The sequence below is a fragment of the Vespula pensylvanica genome, chromosome 1, assembly GCF_014466175.1.
Source record: "Vespula pensylvanica isolate Volc-1 chromosome 1, ASM1446617v1, whole genome shotgun sequence".
NCBI classification, from domain to species: Eukaryota; Metazoa; Arthropoda; class Insecta; order Hymenoptera; family Vespidae; genus Vespula; species Vespula pensylvanica.
The window spans coordinates 16089045-16115365 of NC_057685.1; the positions used below are offsets into that span (position 1 = coordinate 16089045).

Here is a 26321-nt window from a genome sequence, read left to right on the forward strand (position 1 = left end):
TAGCTCATATTAATTTAGAAATATCAACGAGTTGCTACAATGGCATTCAGTGAAACTATACTGTTGATAACATTTTATTTTTCAGAATAAATATGTTTTCGATTTTTGTGAACGTTCCGTCGGGATTACGTACGATTTATAGAATACATTATTTTGATCTTTCTTTATCGGTTTTCGTTTTTTCTTCGTATCTTATAAAATTGTAAAGAATTTTCGAAACAGATTTTGTTCTCTTTTGAAAAATGAAAATAGTACAACGAATGTAGGAGAATCAACGAATAAAAATCGAAGAGAAGAATACAAGTCCGAAAATGCATAACGCCATTCGGTTGTTCTCCTCTTTTATTCCATATAATCGTCTAGGTCCAGGCCGTTAATGCGATTTTCATTGCGGTCCGAGGACTCATATGACATCGAGGTTGGTCCATTATACTCTGGGATGGTTCGAGCATACTCGGATTACGAGTTATAATGCCAAACAAGCCACGCGTGTTCTCGCTTTTTAATGAAATTATCGATGGCGCGGTTAAAGGCCCTTTCTGGCACGTTTAATGCGGAAAATGTGGACGCTGCGTGTGAAGTAATTCGATTACATCATTTTCTTTAGAGGGATAATAATAAAAGATAAAAAGAGAAGAAAAAGGAAAAAGAAATCGTGCGCGAAAGAGAGAGAGAGAGAGAGAGAGAGAGAGAGAGAGAGAAGAAAGGAAAAAAAGAAAAATTTAAAAGAAGCTTCAGATAAGAAGGAAAATCGTCGAGAGACACTTTTCGTGGTGCCACAAAGATAAGTTCTATACGAGTACGGAATTTAAGATTACCACGTTTGCGATACAAATCAACCAACATGGAAAAACCAAAATGAAATCGAGGATTTTTCGTAAGAAAACCATCTGGTAGGAAAGCCGGTCTTAAAGAACTAGATTTAAGATGTTTCGACGTAAGCTTCCTATGTACGTATGCTACTTCGACAAGATATCGTCCAACGTTAAAGCCATAGATTATGGGAGTTGAGAGGAGTATCGATTTTTACTAAGAAAAATGCTTCGATATATAAAAATGAATAATAATAATTAAATACGATTACAACAAAAACTTTTACATGTTTAAAGTATTTGCAACGCGAAACGATATAATTGAAATTTCGATTCATGTAATATCAGTCTCGATTAGATCCGCTTTGTTTAGGATCTATTCATTAGCAATAGCGGTCAATGTTAACGAGAAGTAGCACTGGTATAGTGTAATGAGCTAATGAGAACTAATTAATAAATTAATCGACGGTAGTTTGAATTATTCAGATGAAACGTCAATATGCATATCGATTAATTGCAAGCTTTAAATAAAAGGAAAAATCCCTACTATTACAGTTTTAATTCATTCACACTCGAAATAAATCGTCAATTTCGTAAATCGAGATACAACTATTCGAGACAATCGAAAATATTCGAAATTATTCTTGTTAATAGAAGAAAAAGAAAAGAAGAAACAAGAATCGATATAATTAGATGCCAATTAAAATTCGGTTAAGTCGATCTAACAAAGTTGAAAAACTCACGGGCATAGCTCTTGAAGATCCTCCTTCTTCGTAACGAAGCTGAGATCGTTGTTACTGATCTTCTTGAGAGGCCTAGCGCACCTCGTAAGTTCTTCGTGTCCGCACTCCTCACCCCGACAACTTGCGAGAACTGTGGGAAAAATAAGAAAAGAAGACTAGGTCAGAAACGTTTCCGATATCGAGAAGCGTATCTTTTGTTTTTTCTTTTTATTCTCTTTTTAAAGTCACTAAGAGAGAGAAATCCAACGGAGGGTTTATGCGCTGTGAGTCGAATAACTAGATTATAAACTGCTAGTCGAACCATCGAGGCATTGCAGTGAAAAGAATAAGAAAAATAAAGAAAAGAATAGAAGGAAGAGAGGAAGAAGAAAATTATGAGAGAAAAAGGAATGAAAAAGAAAATTCGAGCGATAATGAGAGAGAGAGAAAGAGAGAGAGAGAGAGAGAGAGAGAGAGAGAGAGAGAGAGAGAGAGAGAGGCAGGCAGACAGAAAGCAGTTTACCGGTAGTTTCTGTTTGTTACCCGGGAAGTGCCACTTCCGGTAATCTCTTTCGGCGTCTCGTTCTTCCGAACGGAAGTTATAAGTTCATTTTGAGAGGCGAAGGTGTCGAGAGAAAAGTCGATCTTGACCTCGTTCCACATAGGCTACCAGTTAATCCTATTGACTTCTGATCGAACCATCTCTTCTCTCTCTCTCTCTCTTTCTCTCTCTCTTTTCTCCATCCTTCGCGCAAACTCATCCCTTCACTAAGGAAGACACGTTTACGTGCCGCGACTTTAAAGAAGCTAGAAATTAATTTTTCTCAGCAGAGAGACCCTCAGCTCTGCCCCTCGCAATTACCCTCTCAGAACGACGGCAACGTCGTCTAACGTCGTCTAACGTTTTCTCGCATCGATCTTTCAAAGCAGGTACTTACTTACCCTAAAACGTAAGTCTTTAACAACGCGTACGTACCTTTCTCAAATTCAATAAAAGTATAAATTGAATGTACTTTATAAGAATTTGACGTGCCGATCTTAAACGAAGTATCAATTTTCGAGGAATATACGCGATTAATTAAGTGAACGAGTATGTAAATATAAAGTGTTAGAAGTCATGCGATTTGGAGCTTTTAAAAGGTGGAAGATATTTGTGTGAGATATAAAAAATATGTATGTAATAAATTGCTATGTAAATTATAAATCTCTCCTTTCGTATTTTCATAAGAATTTTAAATATCTCTAATAATCTCTCGTAACATTTTCTATATTCTAATTTGTATATTTTTTTCTTTTTCATGATAACAAACGTATTTTTTTTTTCACTTCCAAATTTCTTTAACATATTACTCCGAACGTATTTTACGTCGAATTAGATAAACGTAAGTACGGCAATTATTTGCTTCTGGAAACTCGCAATTTGAGATAAGAGGTGAAAAGAATGCCTTTTCGAGTAGAACCATTCATTCTTTTCTACAAAAGTCTACGGTTCGGCACTCGAAGCGCAAGGTCTTTACGTAGGGTCTTTGGAGAACACGTCGAGACGTACTACTACTACTATTACTACTACTATTGCACAGGCCGAGCAACACCCGCTTTATCCACTTGAGCCCTCGACTCACCTTTTTGCGAGGATTAAATCGGATTACCTGCGACCGGCTCTACCCACCGAGTGTAACGAGCCTTCGTCCCCGTTAATGTACAACGCACGTCCTTACGGTTTGCTAGCGTGACGCGTATTTAACACGTGCCTTTTGTACGAAGAAGAAACAACGTCAGAAAGAACGTTTCGAGGCTTCTTCGATACAACGGGCTACGTACTTACGTTCAATCTCAATCATTTTCTAAAGAAATTTATTACTTTTATAAAATATATTACCGTCGTCGAATATCTACCGTGCAAATTTTCTTCTTTGCAATCAAAATTATAATTATTCGAATAAAACGAATTGATTTTGTTAATTTGATATTTGTCAATGAGGGAACACACATACGTACGTATATTCTGACATTATTAATTATTCCATGAAAATAAGAAGAAAAACAAAATGATAATAATTAATAAATGCATGAACCTTTCTAAAATGTAAATTCATATCAATTTGTGTCCTTCTTCTTTTTTTTCTTTTTCTTTTTCTATTCAACTTTTTTTCTTATCTCTTTGCTATTGATTCATTATACTCGCTTGCCTCATAACTTCCGATGTTATATTATTTTTTTGTGGCCAACGACTAATCCTCGATGATACGATCTTTTTTCTTTCTTCTGGTCCTCTCGCATAAAACATCGATCATCGTAAAAAGATTGCCGCTGCTCCGAAGAAACATTTGCTTCAACGTCTGGCCCATTTGTCTCGTCAAATTATGATCGGCCATTCTTCGTCTGGCCGGTATCGCTGCGAACTTTTCCGTTCTTCGAGAAACTCTCTTTGGAAAAATGAAAGGAAAAGAAATCAAATAGGAACGTGAAAGTTCCACGCGCGAACGGACAAAAGTAAAAGAAAAAGTCATCAAACATCTTCGTAAATACGAATTGATATAATTTTTACTAGTCGGAGTTAATCGTCAGTTTCGAGGGAGTGGCGAGAGCGGGAGAAAGGGTGAGAGGGTGAAAGGTGAGAGAACAGAAGGGTGGTAAAGGAAACGGCTAAAGAAATGGCTAAATAATATGAGAGAAGTGCGAAAAATGTAGCAAAACAAGTAAACGAAACATCATTAAATTCAAATCAACTTCTTAATTTGAACGAATGGTTTTTTGTCCTACGCCAGTACTGTCCGGTATGATAATAAGCGTTCATTTGTCATCGTTAGCGTTCCACGAATGCGTTTCCTGTGTTTTCATCCCCTCTTTACCAATACAGAAACGTGTGAAACCTTTCCGGTGCGTTACCAACTCGGTGTCTGCGTTTATTTCTTTTTTTTTTTTTTCTTTTTTCTTTTCTTTTTTTTAAACTTCTTTTTCCTCTTTTCTCCTTCCTTATTTTTTATTTTCATCATGATCGAGCATTTCTTTCTTTCTTTGTCTCTCTCTTTCTCTTTTCCACTTTTTCTCTGTCTCTCTGTCTCTGTCTGTCTGTCTGTCTCTCTCTCTCTCTCTCTCTCTCTCTCTCTCTCTCTCTCTCTCTCTCTTTCTGGTTGCTTTCAAATACATAATGTAACACTCTCGGGAATCTCGTAAACGACAGCGTTGGGTTTATAATTGAAACGAGTACACAGTGCATTTAATCATTTGCATTCCACGTATTATGTTGAGTGTTTCGTTTCTAAATGATACGTTTTTATTCCATTCCAACTTTTTCATCGATATCCATACGGTTTACTTTCGTTAACGATTTAATGTCGAATTTTTCGAAATCAATATAGATATTTATATTATATTCGTTCGATATTTGTAGAAATTTCTTTATGAAAACAAATAAATAAAAATGTGAAAGATATGACATATCGCATTCATGGTATTAAAGAGACATATCGATTTATGTACAAAATTTTCTATATTCGTTAATATACCGCTGATCTTTTGAAAAGCAAAAAGCACAAATAATTCGAAATTTCGGATAATTATCTACTAATATTAAAGATCGTGTTATTTTGAATTCTTTAGAAAGAAAGTTTTCAGTGAAATCGACATTGCAATTTAGTATTTCACGATGAGCGAGAGTTAAATTAAACGCTATAAAAGGGTTGGAAACGTTGCCTGTCATCCCGTCGAATACGTTCGCACGAGTCTCTTTTTACAGCGTCCGCCGGCCATTTTCCCCAATTAAATAAATTAAGCGGGGCGCGTACGTCTACTCTTTCAGGTCGGTATGGATGATGAACCTCCGGCCGACGATTAATTTATTTCGAAGCGATCATTATCAAACGTGAACTTTGCATAATATCGTCTAATTCTCCCGAACGCATTAGCGCGTTGCATAATTTACGAAGTACCTATTCAAGCTAGGTACCTATGTATCTACCACGAAACCTTCCTAAAATTTCTATCGCACGTTTTACATCTCGTTATTAATTAGTCTTACGTATTAAGCTTTCTAATTAGTCGACATCATGTTTCTCAAAGAAAAATTTATTAAACGAATAAATAAATTCGATTCCAATCAATTTCTCATCATATTTGTTACGTAGAACGAATGATAAGTTATTTTAGAGCGATAATGACTATTTCATCGAAACATTTCTTTGAAATATCGATTAAAATAAAAAAAAAAAAAATAGAAAAACAATTTTCCAAGTGTGACAGAAATCAAATCATTTCTCAATAATAATTTATAACAATCAATTCTTATGAGGTAATACATAACTGACTCTTGTCTATTTCAAAAGATAAGGAAAACGAGGATGAAGAAACAGACTTGACAAAAAGCAAACATTCCAGTTAAACGAATGTTGCGATTACATAAATATTTTAATTAGGATTGACCTTGACACGCGTCGTATGAATGCTTAAGATAATTTACGAACAGGTTATTTTCCACATAGCTTGTTTTGTTTTCCAATTAAAATTATTACTATTATTTAATAGTTTGTTCTTAGAAAGAACAAAATAATTTTGATAAGTAAATAATATTATTAGGTTTGAAAAGAGAAAGAGAGATAAGATTAATGAAATTAAATTCACAAGCAGTGGCGCGCATGCGTGCGACAACGCGCTTTTCGTACGATGAATTTCGAGGGAAATTCGAGTACGAGCCAGGCTAGGTCCCTCGAGGCTCCAACGACGAGCGTCATTAAATTTAATTACAAACTATCTAAATTATTGGAGAGGGCCGAAACGGGTGGTGGTGACTGAGCGAGGAAGTGAGATAGAGAAAGAGATAGAGATATAGAGATACCAAGAGGGAGGAGAAAAGAGAGAGAGAGAGAGAGAGAGAGAGAGACGAAATGGATTGGCAATGGGTATAAGAGAGACAGACAGAAAGACAGAGTATATGTGTTTCTATGTGTCTGTGTGTTTACGCGTGTGTGTGTGTTTGTGAGAGGACTTCTAGCAAGCGGTGACGATCAGTGGGCAATGATCGTTCAATCGATTCTCGGACGGCTTCGATAGTACGGATAGGGCATTCTATACACATACATATATACATACACGTATACAGACACATACACGCTTCCTCACACATTAAGAGCATATACACATAGATAGAATTTACGAGAAGCGGATGCACCGAATCGCGCGTACTTCTTCGCACACTCTTGCCCAACGGCATGCACTCGAGTCTGGAACTCTTGATGCAGTGTAAACGCGAAAGATAGATCTAGATCGAGATCATGAGAGAAAAAGGAGAGAGGGTAAAGGATAGAGGTAGAGAGAAAGAGAAAGCTTTAAGAGGATTATTCTCCTCTTCAGTTTTACGTCAAACTCACGACTTTGGCTACTCTGGATACCTATCTGTACTCGAGCCGGTTATAGATTCGTTTAATCTCTACGTTTCCGCTACCGGTAAATCATCATGAAAGAGGAACTCAGTTTCCTTCTACGACTTCATCAATCGACAAATTTACTGTCCGCGTATTCGTTCGATCATTTATTTAGCGAATGACGATCGTTAGCGTGTACTTTAGCAAATGAATCTTTTTCTCTTTCTATCTTTCTCTCTGTTTTCTTTTCTTTCTTCTTTTTCTTCTTTTTTGTTTCGGTTTTAGTTCAGTTTAAGATGGTCCGTTCTTTTTTTTCAATAATCTTTTTGGATACTTATCTTCTTCACTACTTCTTTCTTCTTTTTCTTTCTCTTACTTCTCCCCTCCCCCCCCCCCTCTCTCTCTCTCTCTCTTTCTCGTATGGGTCTTATATCGAATAAATCTTGGTAAGTTTTATCAAGAGATCGAGAAAAAAAGTCTCGTTATCTTAATGATCGTCTCGACCTCACGAACCTCGTCTCTCCCAGCACGGAACGAACGGAATTAATGTTTGCCGAGGACGTAGGTACAATGGTAAACTTAGAAAGGAAGAGGATTATGTCTGAAGAAAGACAAAAGATCCGTGGAAAATAAAAGAGATCGATCGTCGATCGAAAAGAGTGGAAATAAAAAGGAAGGAATAGGTGGAGAAGGAAAAATAAAGGTGGATTTTCTAGTCGACGACCTGTCCGTCACTCCCCTTTTTCTTTATCATCAAGAACTCATCGAGTGCTTTTATCGTCGATTTTCAAAAGTACTCCCTTCTTCACCAACTTTTTATTTCTCTCTCTCTTTCTCTCTCTCTCTCTCTCTCTCTCTTTTTCTCTCTTTCTTTTCTCCTTCCCTCTCTTTCTTCTGTCCTCCAATTTCTCTCGTTTGTAATCTCGTTCGAGTGCCCGGCCTAACAATATCGTAAAACGATATTTACTTCATGCTTTCTATCACGTTAGAGTATTGTAAAAAAATTGAAATCCTTGGAAAAATCTTTTAACTTCGAACACTGAGTTGAAATAGTAAGTAATAAAAATAAATCGAGATGAGTCGTAATATAGTTTATAAGTAATGGAATTATTGAAAATGTATAAAATTTGATTTTTATAAATATCGTAACTTCTAATAAATAACAGATGATAATAATTACATATATATATATAATTAATAATAAATTATATATAATAAATATATACGATTTAAATAAAAAACATACCTCCAGTAAAATTTCATACGATATAAGAAATGTGTTAATCAAAAAAATCCATTTTTATTTTTCATCGAGTATAAATGGGAACGCGTTTTATCAGGGAGTAGTATAAATTCCTGAATAATATTTAAAGGTTTAATATGGCACGTCAATAAAAAACGAACAAATACGCTGACTTATATGAGTGCGAAGTTCGTGTGAATGTGAACGCATTATTCTCGCGTCTGTCGATTGTATTTTTCCAGGTGAATTCGCAATTGGAAAATTCGACGGACTATGATTTCTATTAATAAAGACAACTGGACGAATAGTAAACGTAGCTGTCATGAAAAATTTTAAACACGTTTTCGATTCGATCATGATGACGATCGTCATGACGTACGTCGACAAAAAATCTACGTTTCTTTTTAAAAGGAAAACTTTGAGATCTCGTTGACGATGATTAACGTTGAAACGTTACTCGTCCGACGTGTTAGTTTTGCTTACGACACTATAACAAGCCAAAGGATCTCGTGCGGAAACTGCGGTCGTCTAACGAGCGAACAACCTAGAATGAGAGAGAGAGAGAGAGAAAGGAAGAGAATTTGAAACGTAACATATAAGGTATTTCTGCTCGAGAACATCGTCTCCTCTTGAGATTGTAAATGAATACAATACGTAGCTAAGTAGTAGCTACTTGTAATTCGCTAACTCGTCGTACCGAATTAATTTCAGTTATAAAGGAAACGTTTCAATTTTAAGGAATGCATCCATGTAGATGTATCTATGTACAAGTATATATCTACGTTAATTATAAATACGATTTCTTACTAAAATGTGTGTGTGTGTGTGTGTGTACATATATATCATTTACTAAAGCTTCGATATAATCCCATTTCTATAAAAGGATGACCGAGATATCGCGTTACAACGCCAACGATCAATTCAAAAAGCATCTCGAAGAACGATCTCTCTTTCTCTCTCTCTCTCTCTCTCTCTCTCTCTCTCTCTCTCTCTCTCTCTCTCTCTTATCACTCTCTCGAGCCAAGAGTTTCTCATGCAAGTCATCATGAAAGAGATATTACCGATACTCGATCCGTAATGCATTTCCGTTGAAGTAATATAAGGATAAAAAGAGAAAGAAAGAGAGACAGAGAGAAACAGAGAGAAACGTAATGGTTTCGTGGCAAGGGAAGGCAAAAATTGTGGTGTACGATGGGGTATCGAAAAAAACATATCGAAGAGAAGTGTTAAGAGACGAAAGGTGCTTGCGTATATCGGTGCAATGAAAAGAGATAAGGGAGGAAAGAAGAAGAAGGGGGAGACAGAAAAAAGTGGGTGATAAAGGAGAGAGGGATAATCTCTGAGTGTATGAAGGAAAGAAAAAGAAAAAGCGAAAAGGAAAAAAAAAAGCGAGAGAAGTGAGAGACAGGGAAAAAGAGAGAAAGATATAGAAAAAAAGCAAGAAACGAAGGAAGAAGGGAAGGAAGGAAAGAACGGAAGTAGCAGGAAAACGCGAACAATCGTCCGTTTCATCTTCATTCGCGCGTTAATTACTGGAGTAACGGTCGGACGAGTCGGTAGTTGCGCTTTTGTGTTGTGAGCACGCGTGCGAACGTTTTTCATGGGGGTGGTGCGCTAGTGCTTTCTCTCTCTCTTTCTCCTTCTCTCTCTCTTTTTCTCTACACACTATCACTTTTACATCCATATACATATGTACATACAGGTGTGTATATAAATATATGTGCGTATAACATTTCGTCGACAGGTCCATAAAGTCGAGCACCATTTTAAAGTGCATCCCTTGGCAGCGTTATGGCTCCCCAGAGAAAAGCGAAATTACGAGCGCATTATGCGACTGGGCATTAGTTAATTCTCAACGCCTGCATCTATGCAACCAACTACATCCTTTTACAGCTTGGCCACTTCTCCTTCTCGAGGACCCGTGTCGTGTGTATTTCGACCTTTCCTTTCTCCCTCCTATTCCCTATCTCTTTCTCTCTTCCTCTACCTCTCCCTCTCTCTCTCTCTCTCTCTCTCTCTCTCTCTCTCTCTCTCTCTCTCTCGCCCACTTTACCTATACCCTCGAAGGACACTCTCTGATATTAACACCTACGTTTTACTTACTCTGATTAATCGTACCTACAATTATCCTAAGATTTACGAAGTAAATGGGATACGTAATTGCGTTTAACAAGGATCGATGAGATTTCGATAAAGATCTTTGATATTTGTCAATGTTATTTGTTGGCTGATTTATACGTATGTAAAGAATAATTAAAAATATAGAGAAATAAAAAATAATTCGATTATTGTTACATTGAATAATATTTTAATTATTGATTTTAGAGAAATGTTTCACATATCCATATATCCGTTTATGAATTCATTTCGAATATTTTATTCCCAATGCGATCGTTTTAACGCATGCAAATAAAAGATCATTTCACTCGATAATTACGCTAGCTGAGATAAGTGTTTAATGATTTCTATCAAAAATCAATTTTAATGAAACGATTAATGCGAACTTGCTGATAGCTTTGTGGCTTCGTTATTAATAACACAAAATGTTTCATGCAAAGACTATTACCCCCTTTAATTAATAAATATAAAGTCACTTTACGTGGATATTAATTTCATTTTATATGGTATTAATTGTTTGCTCATTCTCTATGTTTATTTTATATGACGTGTGTTGTATTCAAATCATTTACATTTACTAATGAAAGTGAGAAAAGGATAGTTTAAAAAAAAAAAAAGAAAAAGACCAAAAAAGAAAAAGAAAAACATACGATATCAATTAATGTTGATAAAAAGAAAAATGAATTGATGAGAACTATTGCGTCTCTTTCTTTCTTTCTCGCTGCTCTTCACTTTTCAACAATAAAGTGTATTATACCTTTGCCATTATAAGAAGACCGTACGCAAATGGATCAGCCATGCCGAAGGATCATTATTTATGCGAGACCACCGACAGCGTCAGCAGCACCAACTCCGACACTTTTACATATACCTAGACGCTCGGTATTTTCCAACATCGTACCTTTGGCAAATCGTTCCAACGGAATGATATATCGCGACCGCGTTATCTGTATTACGTAGAGAAATCTTCCGACTATATTCTCAGAAAATTTAGTTCGTCCATTGTGATGGAAAAGGGCGCATAAAAGTGCATCGCATCAAATATATTGCAACCCACCGTTTTCTGCACCGTTACGTTTCATACACCTACGATTCTCGACGTTATATTAAAAAATTCTAACACGTTATGATGGTTATATACGATATTAATAAAAAATACTCTGAAACAACGAGGATACAACGAATTTCGCGACTAGCTTACTTAATGTTTTATTATTATCGTATGACTCGTATACATCGAACATCGGTTAATAAATAAATTTGTTCTTCGTGTCGATAACGAGAAATTTCGAAAAAAAGAATTTTCCGAATTTGATATACGTATATATCTATATCTCCGTGATCGTTTGAGATTTTCACACGAGAAAGATCGGGTTTAATAAACAAGAGACTGAACGCGATTTGTTCTCTCTTTCCATCTCTCTCTCTCTCTCTCTCTCTCTCTCTTTCTTTTTGGCTTTCTCTCTCGCTCTCTTCCTACGCGTATACACGAGGTGTCCCATTTATCTTGACTATCCTGATACCTCTCCTGTGCTCTTAATATTATAAAAAATTGTCTTGAAAAGAAGCTGTTCGAATAGAGATGATAAATCTTACGAAAGGCGAAACATTTTCTTCGAGATCATATTTTCTGAGATTTCAAAAGACTTTCGCATTTCTTTAACCATATATATACACTTATAGAAAAATTCAAGGAAAAATATATTAGATGTATTTATGACGGTAAAGTTAAATTGAACACCCTATATATTTGTTTTTCACCATGCACCTATGGTGATCAAAATCGTGAGAACGTATTCGATCGCGGAAACATTCGGGTCGTTAATCAACGTGCTGATAACGCGTCAATTCGCCGATGGGTGCCAAAGGCTTGATATATGTCTATGTGCGTGGGCGCGCACACGCATGTATGTGTGTGTACACACGCACATATATATATATACAAATATATATATATACAAATATATATATATATATATATATATATATATATATATATATATATGTATACAAATACGTCGACGAAACTTCATTTATTTGTCTCCCTTTTCCTCTTTCTCTTTTTCTCTTATTCTATCGTTCGGTGCAAATTCATCGATTCGCGAGAAGAGAGAAGAACGATCGCATTGTTATTTTTGTGTTATCTCCTCGACGTAGCGAGAACGACGAGTAGAACCCGCTTTTCGAAGCTGACGCAGGATGATCCGTTCACGAGGGAATCGCTAGATCGTGACCCGGAGCATCAATGTGAGCCAACCTGTAAACCTATTTCTCTAGACTCTAGAGTCGATAGATAGACTGCTTTTCGCTCATCCTCTCTTTCTCTCTTTCTGTCTCTTTCATTTTCTCGCTTTTTCCTTTATCGACGACAATCGAAGATGCTTGTTACGTGTGTTCACCTAACTTAAAAGAAGAAATTTCTTTCTCTCTCTCTCCCTCTCTCTCTCTCTCTCTATATATATATATATATATATATATATATATATATATATATAGCATTGTATTTCTATCTCTTTCCTTATAGTCATCATCGTAGAAGTCTTCTTTTATATTTTCTCCTTCTCTACGATAGATTTAATAAACGTACCACATACACTACGTTTATTGGTCTCCGAAAAGTTTCACTATAAGTCTAAGAAGGAGGAACGGTTCGAACTTTAAAAATGTTCTTCCTTTAACGAGAATCCCATCGCTATATGGTAAACACGTTGACTACTACCAAGATCTTATAAAACGCAGGAAAATGTAAACTAAGGGAGATTTAAGAAAACGCTTTCAAGCGTTTTATGGGTGAAAGTAACGCGATGGATAAAGGGATTCAAAAGGAGAATGAGGAAGGGTGGGGGCAACTTTGGTGAGAATTTAAATATTACTTGAGAGTTCGGCAAATAATTTTATGGAGAGGAAAAAGTCGAGTACCAAACTATTTCCTTTCAAATATATTACGAGGAATATAATTGATGACTGTGAAAACAGCATTTCCTTTGCGTCTACTTAATTACCTGTGATAATTCGCTTAGCTTAAATAAACATGAAAATTGTCATACATTTTGACGAATACTTTTTTTTCCTTTTATCTACTATGTCTCAATTTTCACGTTTAAAGGAGTTCCTTGGAAATGGAATTTCTAACGGTGGAAATAACAGTTTTTCATTGTTTCCCTAAAGGTCCTTCGATTTCCGACGTCTATCTAAAATAACTCAAACTTCGTCGTCCCGAAGCGAAGTCGCTGGCTAACGTGCTCGATTAAATTTCACGTCTCCTACATTGCCGTTAGAGATATCTACTCGAATAGTTTCACCCGTAGCGAAAAATGTATAACGAAACTATGCACGAAGCGATTCTACGATATTTGGAAATAAAGCGAGCCAAATTCCTTGTGCAGAGAAGAAAGATAAGCAGAGAGAGGGGAAGAGAGGGAGAAAGAGAAAAAAAATCTTATAGGATTATAAGCAATATAAATGTTTGCCACAGGTCTTCTTATTTCATTTTTTTTAAATTTCGTTTCCTGCATATTCATATATCATTTTTATATAAATTAAATGCCTTTATGTTATTAAAAAGAAAAATTCATTTCAAATAAGTAAATAATGAATCCAATTGTCGATCTGAATTTGTATTATTTAAAGAAATACTTTATTCATAAAAATTGATAATTCTTTCTTAATTTCCATATGTTTATTTACTATTATTGCTTTGATAACAATTTGACTCATCTTTCTCACTTTTTTAGACAACATTATCAAGACATAAAATGAATTTGAAATTAATTGTTTCAATTGACCGACATCTATCGACTCCATGGACTTGAACCCGATAACTTATGACCCGGAGACATACATACATGCCCTCCCACTATCGACTCTGTCGATTTCAATCGTCGGATGAATAAACACAAATTCGAAGAATCTATACAAATCATTAGCAATTATCTACACTCTCTTTTTATATATTACTATTTAATGTAAAATTAATGAGTTATTAAAAAATAGAAATCTACAGTTTACATTATTGTTATCTATTTATTTATTTGTTTTCTACAATAATCGCTAAATGTTTTATAAAACATTCAATATCTACCTATATATATATATAGTCTGTGAAAGTGACTCAATTGTCAATCACGTATATATATGTACAAACATTTCTGGGTGATAATAACTATCAACTCGGTTTCTCAATAATTTCTTTTTACGATCATTATCACATCTATGTAAATGCACATATGCATACACGTTGCATAAGTAATGTTCTCTTAATTGTCAAAAAAAAAAAAAATTAACAAAAAAGATAAAAATTAGTAAAAACTATTTCATATTGTATCAGGGAAAAAAAGGAAAATTACGGAATTTTAAAACCGAATAAATTAACGAATATCTCATTCTTATCGTAAAATACTTTTATTAGCGGCTTTTCACGTTTCCCGGTGCGTTTATTCGTTCACGCTCGTTCACACGCGCGCGACCGCGAGGGAAGCGAGCCGCAAGGCCAGACCACGAAATGCCTTCCGATTGGTCGTACCGGCATCGTACGATGTTCCCGTCTCGTTATAAATACGCGTCTTTCCCCTCGTAGTTTGCGGTGCTACACCTTTCTCTCTTTCTCTTTCTCTCCGTCTCTATCTATCTGTCTGTTTCTCTCTCTCTCTCTCTCTCTCTCTCTCTCTCTCTCTCTCTCTCTCTCTCTCTCTCCCATATTTCTCTCTCTCTCTCTTTCTCTTTTACGCACCTTTGCACGCGGTCAACCAGAGACTGAGTTGTACATATACCCAAGCGTGCTTCGCTTACGCAAAACGAGAGTGCATACGTATGGATGTGTATCTGTGTGAAAGAGAGAAAGAGAGAGAGAGATAGAGAGAGAGGAGAGGAACGCGCATGCACATAGAGGTGTATATACGACTTTTTTTACATACCATGGAATTCGCATATCATTTCGATTCCAAATTTATAACTACTATATATAAATACACGTTTTATTTTTATATGATATATCTGTGTTATATAATACACGAACGGATGTTTATATTAATATTTTTAACTTCTAATTTCTGTTTTCTTTTCTTTTCGGTCTGATGTTAATCAAATTTCTATTTATGTTCAGATATGTAATTATTGATGTAGATGTTTGTGTATCTTTACGTACATTCATAAAATAGATCTACGATAATTTGGACATATATATGTATATGATAAAGAATTACCTTTCATATATCAATATTTAAAAACATCTGCAGTAAGGTCGTCTATTCATCGATTTCGTTTGCTTCCGTTTCACTACGTTACATACATGATATAATTTATAATTATATAAAATTTATAGATAAGCTTAAATTCATTCAATAATTATATACGTTATTTACAATTTAAGAGATAATTTGTATAATTTATTTAGTGGCAATTTAAATATTAAAATTTTTCGAATGGTTCATAAATATTTGATAGTGTAAATATACATACATATATACATATTTATATATATATTTATATATATATGTATATATATATATGTATGTATATACCTTTCTGTACAACTTAACACAAATGTGTTATTGAATCACGTTACTTACATCACCATCGTATGATGCCACGTCATATCACGCCACGATATTTAATCATTAAAAATTTTATACGATAACTTGAAAGTAAAAAAAAGAGAGATGTAGATAGAGATAGATAAAAAGAGGGGGAGAGAGAAAGAGAGAGAGAGAGAGAGAGAGAGAGAGAGAGAGAGAGAGAGCGATAGTGAGAGTGATAGACAAAGAGAAGGAAGGAAAAAGGAAAGTTCTTTCATTCAAATTGTATCGAATCCAGACACTTAATAATTTATTATACTCCTACAAAATGAAACGAGTTTCGTCATACATTTACTAAAACAAAAAATATCAAATAGAAAAAGTATCATGGATGAATTTATATTCATGTGGGTGAAATTTGTTTCGTTCGACCTTGATTCAAAACGTGAGATAATTTAGTGAATCGAATAGTACGTCATCAATTGATCCTATTGAACTAATCGGGAAGATCAACCAGTGGCGGAAGTGACGTTAATATTTTATTACAGTTTAGTTAACGAGAAAAAGAAGATAATTATATAAAATAACAAATTATACGATAAAATATGGATATAAAGCGACGAGATGAGATAAAATAAAATATATAGGAATAAGGAAAATCCGGGGAAATAAGAAAAGAGAGAGAGAGAGAGAAGGATAAACTAACGACGTCCTCGTCGTTTCAGTTCGACGCTTTTGAACGATACGACGATATGACTAGAACGACGTCATGTCGCGTTACTTTTCCTAGGGATCGCTAGATATTTCCAAGGGAAATTCCGAAGGACCATGAAAGAGTAAAAGGAAGAGAGAGAAAGAGAGAAAGAGAGAAAGAGAAGGAAAAAGAGGGTGAGAGAAAGAGAGGTGTGAAAACCGGAAGGGAGATATGTTCTCTCCCTTTTCTCCATCTTATAACGTTAAAGGAAGCTGCTTTCCTTTGACGTTTCTCAACCACGCAGGATCACTCTCGAGTTTCCTTCTCTTTCTCTCTCTTTCTCGCTCTCTTCATTTCTCTATCTCGTTTCGTCTCTTTAAAGAAAATCAAATTTCATCCATGGCTTTTCTCAACTTAATGAAATTTTCTAAAAATCAATCGTCTTCCACGATCATTTTTAATCTCTTAGAAATCGCATTTCTTATGAGTTTTTCAATAAGAAAGAAGAAAGGATTTAGATAGATGAGAAAGAGAGAAAAAGAGAAGAGAGAGATGTTGAAGTATGATATATTACGTTAATTTGATCTTCCGATTACCTTTGTCCAATGATCGATATCATTTCGTTAACAAACGTAACGCTCTAAGCGTTATCTCTTTGAGCATTATAGCAAACGATAGACTAAACAATGATGATAATAAATCTCGCTTATGACACGTTACACCGCGAATATTCTCATCTCCTTTGAACTGTGACATATCGGAGTACAGAGAAATAGAGATAGAGATAGAGAGAGAGAAAGAGAGGGAGAGAAAGGAAAAAGAGCTTTTGATATTCGCCAACCTGTGCACTCTATCGATGACATGCGCGCTAACGAAGATAATTCGCCACGAGCGAACGCGAAAACTCGATAAACTTTTCCTCGTACAGGTTACAGTTCGTGCGTACGTACATGTTTTAGCACGTTCGAGTGAAAGAGAGAGATAAAGAGAAATAGTGAGAGAAAGAGAGAACGAGTGAGGAAGAGAGATTGTCGATAACGTTTTTCCAAAATCCTGCCGCTTCGTTTGCCGCCAGTTTCAACGCTATTCGCGATTTATGGCTATATGTATATGTAGAGTGTATATATATATATATACATATTATATATATACATATATATAACATATACATATACAGAAATATAGCTAAAGTCGTATTTGCTAAAACGTATAGCCAAAAGAGAGGAATACCGCGATATATCCGGAAGATCCATCGGTTTCCGCTTTTCTCTATCTCGTTTGCAGAGAACGAATTTTAGAAAATATATTCGTAATACATCGGACGAGATTGCGGTCTCGTCGAAAACGGATCACCCTACAAGTAAGTAAATGTGTCGATGTAACTAATGGTTCGGATGACGAATGCACAATCATTTTCCTTATCTTATCGTATCGAATAATATATCTGCGGTTGGTCTTTCATTTTTATAAATATTGTTATAAGTTCATATTCCCCGGTAATTTTCTTATGGAATGATACACGTTAATTTAAAACCCATTAGATTACAGTAAGGGTAGGTATTTAAAATTTATACGCGGCTAATATAAATTAATCTTTTCTTATCTACAGTCTCCAGATGTAAAAAAGAAACAACAAAAAAGAAAAGAAAAGAAAAGAAAAAAAAAGAATAATAATAAAATTAGATATAAATCAAAGGATGATTATTATCACTCTACTCAAGGTTTCATGGTTCAGAATACATAGTAGGAATGAACCACGATGAGCAGCCGTGATAACGTGTTACTTTTCATTGCAGCGATTTCTCCCTCTCTCTCTCTCTTTTTTTTCTCTTGAATAATAAGTATGAAAAGAGTAAGAAAAATAGGAAGAGAAGATCGAAGGAATGAGAACGAATAGGCTTTAGATAGAGGTACGATCGAAGCTCGCTCTTGCTTCTTTTTTCTCATCTTACGCTGGCAAACTCGTTAAGGCCAGACTCCCCCTCCCTCCCTGTCTTCGTCCTTCTCTCTCTCTCTCTCTTTCTCTCTCTCTCTCTTCGCACTCAGTGGCTCGTACACTTTCTTAACGTTGTTGTTTAGAGGCTTAATTAAGCGCAGCTACTTACGTAAGAGAAAATCCGCTACCGAAAGTTCCAAATGTATTTTACGAAGTCGGTTAACTGTTTGCTTTGAAAGAAAGTAAGAATTCTCTCTCTTTCTCCCCTTTTCTCTCTCTCTCTCTCTCTCTCTCTCTCTCTTTATCTCTCTTTCTCGATGAACTGACCTCTGCCAACGTCCGCTTGGTTGGCCCAAAGAGGATTCGTGGCTTCGGAGCCAACTAATTCGCTCCGTGCAAGGGAATTCCCTCGGGATAGTAGGTATATATTCCACTTGATATCCTACGAAAGCAGACTTTCGAAGGCATCCCCTCGGTATGCCGAGGTACACATTTCCGAACGTGTTCTCCTCGTCGTGGGAAAAAAAAAACGAAAAAAAAGAAGAAAGAAAGGACGAGAGACCGATTTCATCGATCCTACTTTCTTTTTTTCTCTTTTCTATTTTCTTATCATACAGACTTGCACTCTTGAAATATCGTTCGTTTTCTTTCTGTGAATCGAATCATTCAGTTTTTCTAATAGAACGAGAGACTTTTAACTCTCAATATTCATGGATATCAAAAAACGTTTATAAATACATGCGTTTATACATATGTATATGATCAATTATACATACATATGTGAACTATGATGCCGATGGTGACGTAGGAGCCAAAGAGACGCGGTCAATGGCGTCCGATGACGTTACCAAGCGAGGAATTTGTGGAGACGGGGAATGAACGGCCGGACGTCCGTCTGGGAGCTACATGGAACCGGTTAGACGAAGAAAGAGAGAGAGAGAGAGAGAGAGAGAGAGAAGGAGAGAAGGAGAGAAGGAGAGAAGGAGAGAGAGAGTGAGAGAAACATAGAGGGGAGGGCTCGACCTAACTCTGCGAGGAATGCGCCTCAAGATAAACTGGCCTCCAGTGGGTCCTTACAATAAACTAGACGAAGAGAAGAGCGCGCGCGCGTGTGCGCTAGAGAAAGAGAGAGAGAGAGAGAGAGAGAGAGAGAGAGAGAGAGAGAGAGAGAATGGGAGAGAAAAAGATAAAGTTGAAGAACGAAGAAGGAAAAAACTTTGATGCGAGAGACGATGCGTGCCAGCTACGACACATTAACAGCAACTTGTTTATACACATCTATAGACACGCATATACATACGCAGAGAAGACACATACCTATCCAATCGACTTGCCTTTCGCCGTCCGTTTTAACACACGTCTACCTTACTCGTATATTTATCTGTGTGCGTAAGCGTGTTGCAAGTGTGTACACGAGCGAAGTGAGCCAAGGCGCACGCCCATTCGATCGTCCAATCGGAGCTTGCTACGTCATCTCGTACGATGTAACGGAGAGACTCACCCACGTGGCCTAAGCGCCGCGCTATTTCGAGATCGCTCCACGAGAAAATCGCGAGAGATCGTTCTAAAACGATCCTTCTAGAACGATCCAAGGGCTGCCTCTTCTTCGTCCCCTCCTCCCTCCCCTACCTCTCTTTTAACTTTCTCGTACCTTTCGTCTTTCTCTTATATCATCGTACTTTTTTCTTTACCCTCTACTTATCACTACCACCATCACCATCATCTACCCCGCCTCTATCTTTTTCTTTTCAATCTACGACTGTCGTCGAACTTGACGCGATTTATAAGGAAAAGTATTTCGCTAACTCGTCCTCCTTCTTATTCTCCGATACCAGACTACGTGGAAAATGGGTCGTTATAGCAGACGCGAGTCACATTTCTAAGGGATACGCGAGAATACTTTTCTGTTTTATATATATACATACATATATATATATATATTTCTTCTAACGAAATATCATAAGTACGATTATTTTCTTTTTCTTTTTTTCTATTTTTTGTTTTCTTTTCGTAATAACGTTTCGCGTGATCTGTATGTGATAATGAAACGATTTGTTTTCACTTCTCTTTTTTCCTCTACGTTATTTTTAAGTCATCTCGGCACGTATCTTCATTTTTGCTTTTTTTTGTTTTTTTTTGACATTTCCCTGCCACGCAATTTCTTTTATTTTTTTTTTTTAAGATCTCATCCAGCTGTTACGCTTCCATAATTTACGAATTTTTGTAGGCAAATGAAAAATGTCCAGATTTTCCATATTTTAGTGACACGATGGAATTCATTCTTCACACAGTCGGAAATACAATTTTCGTGGAGAGAGAATATATTTTCCATAATGAATGAATATATGTGGTCGTAAGAGACATCCAAATTGCAAGGATAATCCGTGTTAATTATAAGAAGCGTAAAGTTTTACAAGCGGAATTCACAAATATTACGGCGCGAGATAGCTGCGTCCGGAGACGAATAAAAAGAAATACTTGTTGCGAGCGTGATTATTTGTGCGGTTTGCAAGAAAAATTATTTACGTTGTGTTTACGTTCCTTTTATACAACTGTTTTAATAATTGTTGTTTATTTACTTTTTCAAAAGACGAAACGTTTATCCACTTTCTCATCTCCTTTCTAATCTATTATTTACATTTAAATACGACTTTTATTTTATTCAATGAAATCCCCAAAATTTCTTTGCACACGAAACAAGATCGTTGGAAATATATATCTTCATGAGAACTCAAATAAACGTGGCGTGTTTGTTTTCTGCGAATAGTACAAAAGTTTATTTGTTTATAGAATTAACGATGTATTGGGAAATTGCGCGTAATGTAACTTCATTTGAGATTGTATTCAAGGACATAACGATGTAACACGTGCGTAGGTCAGTTCTGAGAATGAATAAATAGAGATTAAAAAAAACATGTTTCCTATACTACAATGACGTCGATCGATTGTGGAATTGTAAACAAGTTTCATTTCATCAAGATTTCGTTCAATTGAAAATATACAAAATGAGAGCGCAGAGTATGCAAGTTTCTTGCATATCAAGTACGTATATTCGTACATACATACATACGCACATACATATATGCACACTTTAGAGGAATTCCTTGGCGATCGTTGAAATAAGATGATCAACAAAATAGTGAACTAAAATAGACGGACGCGTAACTATCGTCTTTTGCGTAGCTGCGTACGGAAGATGTTTTTTGACGTTACGTTTTCTCTGCATCTTTCCACGTTTCTTATCATTGTTCCATATAATCGAGATGACAATGCTATTTATGCACGACTTATGCATTTGCATATGAAAGAGACATGAAAATGACTGATAATGAGATACAATGAAACGAATCGATAGATAATATTTCGATAATATTTTTCATCATTTCCATTGAATAAACAATTGATTTATTTTTTTTTATCTATCTATATTACTCGATAAACGATAATATTAATGTAGAATAAAATTAAAGAGATATAGAGGTGGGAAAAAGAGAGAGAGAGAGAAAATATATAGGAAAAATTCACGTAAAACGCTTACCTCGCAACGATATCAATCACGTCCGTTAATTAAATGTCCCGATCTGCGGTAAACCTAATTACCGGTGAGCTTCGGTCGAACCAATGAACGAAAGAAAGAATTCCTTCGCCTATGGAAGGAAGATTCGGTTTCGTTTCCGCTTGGGAATCAGTTTCCTTCCTTCGATCTTTTCGTCTTCCCTCTATCTCCATCTTTATCTTTCTCTTATGTCACGAATTAATTCTAAAGATATAGATACGATATCGTACCAAATTTTCTTTGAAACTTACGAAAAATAATAGACAAGAATAAAGGTTGAAACTACGTGAAAGAAGAAAAATAATATGATCGAATTCAAAGACCCTTGTAATATTATTTTCACAGGATAAATCAAATTTTCGTTGAGAACACGTTTATTCGTTCGTTCGTTCGTTCGTTTCTTCCTTCCTTCCTTCCTTCCTTCTTTCCTTCGTTAGTTCGTTAGTGCGTTGAACCGTTAAAGGTCGCACCGGATAAAATAAAAAGGGCGCGCAAGAGAGTAAGATGGAAAGGAGAAAAAATTCTTTCCGCTTTACGTTCTACGAACGTCAGCTTTCTGATTCCCAGGCAATCTTCCCGATATTCATATTTTTACTACGTTCAAAATTCATCGATCGTCGACGAAAATATAAAAAGAGAACGCGAGCGTGCGAGGGAGAAAGAAAGAAAGAGAAAGAGAAAGAGAGAGATGAAAAGCACGTGGGCATCAAGCCAATCACAAGCAAGAACACGACGAACGCACACATCGAAATAAAGTGAATCGTTTCACGGATCATCCCTATTGTCCCTTGTCCTCTCATTCGTTCATCCTCGACACGCAATTACCCTTGACACTCGCAAAAAGAATCGAGAGACTAAAATACTTACGAGAATAGAAGGCAGTCATTAACAAGGCGAACCAGGACAGTTGGTGTTCCATAAGTGTTCTCATTTCTAGATTCCTTTTTTCTGATACTTGACCCTTTCTTCACAAAAAAACGCGACACACTCGTAGAGATTAAATCTCTATTGACGATGTTTCTTTTCTTGTTTTTAGTTTTCCTTTTCTTTCTATTTTCTTCTCTTCTTCTTTTTCTTTTTAAGAACGCACAAGAGAAGTTCTTCTATCTTTCTATATATATATATCTCTCTCTCACTCTCTCCCTCCTTCTTTCCTAACCAGAGAGAAAGACAGTTTATTTCTATATTTCTTCTTTTTTCGATGAACTAAAGAAGTCGACTCTTTTTTTTTTTTTATTTCTTTGAATCGACTCACGATAAAGGCCGGTGATATATTCGAGATCGTATATGTTACAATTTATTCTAAATACGTGTACGAGAAAGAAAGTAATAACAAAAATAAAGAATATTATAATGAGAAGAGAACGTTCGGTGATAAACGAGTAATACAAAGTTAAACGCGTCTTTCACCTTCCGTACTCCGCGACCGGCCGTACACGACTGACTAGTGAATGCATTTTGGCGGCATGAAGCTTTGAAGCCGATCGAGTGCGCCTGCGCCGATCGCTCACGCCACCGTACTTGTTTGGAAGGGGCAAAGACTCTCTTTCTGTCTCCTTTCTTATCTCTTCATCCTTTTGTCTCTCTCTCTCTCTCTCTCTCTCTCTCTCTCTCTCTCTCTCTTTCTCTCTCTCTATCTATCTATCTTACACACACTTCTCTCACTCTCTAACTCGTTTTCTTAGATTCTAACTTTGTCACATACACACGCGCATACATACTCTTTCTCCCTCCCTCTTCTTTCCTCACGTTTTTTTTCTACCTGAGCGAATCATGCTGGCGCCACTATCATTTACGGTTCTTCTTAAGAATGATATCAGTCTTTATCAAATTGGAACTTTTCCCTTTGACATATCATCTCATAGCTCATGAACCTCTTAAAGAACTTATCTTAAATTTGCACATCATTTTAATTTCGCTTTTGAATATCAAATTTTATTTTTTGTTTTTTATTATTTTTTTGTTAGTTTCTTTCCTTTTTTTTTTATGAATAATGTTTCCACGACAGTTGATTCGTTTCGTTTAATGTCACAACTCACAAACATTCGATGTTCATTAATTATTTATATGTACATTACGATCGATAGATCTTTCTGCCGATAAAAATTTTTATCGATATGTACGCAGTATCTACTGATAATCATTTATAAAAACAGATATAATATTTGATAAGACAATAATGTATTACGTAGTATTATAAAATCCTTCGTTCATTTGTAATCATTTCAAATGCAAAACATCTACTTTTCCGTTAAAATACTATCCAAAGTATTAATTGGATAAACTCGTCATTTCCATTTGTCCATCTTTACAAAGATAATTATTCACCTTGTTATTGGGATATATTCCGTCGAATAATTTCAACGAAGAGAAAAATCTTCATTGACGAGAAAGATCTCAACGAGCGAAATGAAATGAATAATACAAATCAAAGTTGAGTGAATTTAATTGACGAAGAAAGTATATAATACGCGTATAAATATATATCTAAATGTATGTATATATGAATAAAAGCGACAAACATTGAAATGTATTTAATAATAATTTAATTTTTAATAACGTCGAATTCATCGAATGTAATATATTAAAATTAAAATATCGAAAAATTCGTTAATATTAGAATATAAAAAACTTTCATCGAAAGAATTTAAACTCCTTTTCTCTTGTTGTTGTCTATATCTTTTAAAAGAGAGAGAGAGAGAGAGAGAGAGAGAGAGAGAGAGAGAGAGAGAGAGAGAGAGAGAGAGAGAGAGAGAGAGAGAGAGAGAGAGAGAGAGAGAGAGAGAGAAAGAGAGAGTGAGAGGGAAAGAGTAAGAGAGATATTTATAAATATAGTTAATCATAAGAGATGTGTTGAAATGCGTGTGTGACGAAATATCTGTATGTAAGTACATGATTGGAAGTAAATATCGTTCCGTTACGTTCGTAACATATATACGTGCGCCGAGATAATTATATGATTCTGATACAATTATCTATATGTATTATTGTACATACATAAATCCGTACACATATGAAAAGAAAAACGATAGTAAAATGATATAAATGTAAAGCGCGTCAGTAGGTATACACAAGTATTAACTGTAAACATGTTACAATGAGTGGAATTAGTCAACGCTAATTAATGCAGAAGACTCGATGATTATCGATTGCCTAAATCGATAGAGTGGACCGAGATAGGCTGTACGTTTCTGCATATACATGCATGTTATACTATGTCTGTGAGCAATGCCTTCCATACACCAGCGCATGAATTCGAATAGAAACTAATGGTAGTCCTTTAGCTATGAACTACTCTGATTGAATGTCTTGTTATTGTAAACAGAATGGACGATATTGAAAGATACGAATAACAAAATACCTCTTATTTCAGTTTATTTATTTTTCACATTGACATATTTCTTAAGATTTATTTCCGAATCCTTTGGATCTTTCATATTATAATCAGAGAGAAATATCGATGAATAAAATTCATAGAAAATATTCGATATAAAAGAAATAATGATCGAAATATTCACGTCGAGGGAATAAGGATTACTTCTTTATAAATTCAAATAACAATTTTCTTCATGAACAAGTTTTTTTCCGGCACAGAATGTGAGATAGGATGCTAAGCGAATGAACGTCGATTATCGTACTGTTACGTGTTAAGTGTCATTTTTAACGCATTCGTGCCAGCTGTTGCAGCACTTCTACTAACGCGTTCAAGTTTTCTCTTACTTCGTGCTGTTCCCTGTGATAATAGCCTCCTAAATTGAAAATACATATATGGAATAATAAGTCTAAGTTCGTCGATAAGCCACCAGAAAATCGTAGCTCTATTAAAGAGGAAAAGTAAAGAGGAAAAAAAAAGAAAAATAAAGAAAGAAATAATAAAAAAGGATCATACCGGCGCTTAACGATCCGTGCTTAATTACGCTTCGAACGAAGTAATTGCTTTTCCTTAACGAACTTTTATTTTTCTAATTAATATAAACGTGTGCCAAAGTAAAAAAGAAAAAGAGAAGAATAAAGAAAAAAGAAAGAAACATATTAAAATAAATAAAGCGAAAACATTCGATAAGTTAAGTAAACCTATCGTAACCCCAATTAGTTTTATAGACGAAACAAAGATAAACATGTATTAATAATTGAGTATAATCTTTTCCTCCGAAATGATAAACGACCGTCCGACAATAACACGAATTTCGTCGCATGACCTTGAATATCTCGACGACTCGTATTTCTCTCTCGAACGGGAACGCTCCAAGTGCCAAGTTCGACGTCGCGATTCGAAATAAAGTTCGAACGTTTGAAGAACGTAGACAGACTCTTAGAGAACAAGAGAGAGAGAGAGAGAGAGAGAGAGAGAGAGAGAGAGAGAGAGA

At 35.5% G+C, this 26321-nt stretch overlaps 1 protein-coding gene across 1 annotated transcript in view; it reads right to left on the reverse strand.

Moving 5' to 3' along the window:
• The window catches only part of LOC122636384, a 31322-nt gene extending 7919 nt beyond the window's left edge, over positions 1 to 23403 (reverse strand). Inside the window, exons 1-2 of the mRNA XM_043827566.1 lie at positions 22822 to 23403; positions 1556 to 1685 (exon numbers count right to left, since the gene is read on the reverse strand). Coding sequence (XP_043683501.1) covers positions 1556 to 1685; positions 22822 to 22885 — 194 coding nt within the window. The 5' untranslated portion in view covers positions 22886 to 23403. The remainder of the gene's footprint in view (positions 1 to 1555; positions 1686 to 22821) is intronic.
• Between the last annotated feature and the right edge of the window lie 2918 nt (positions 23404 to 26321).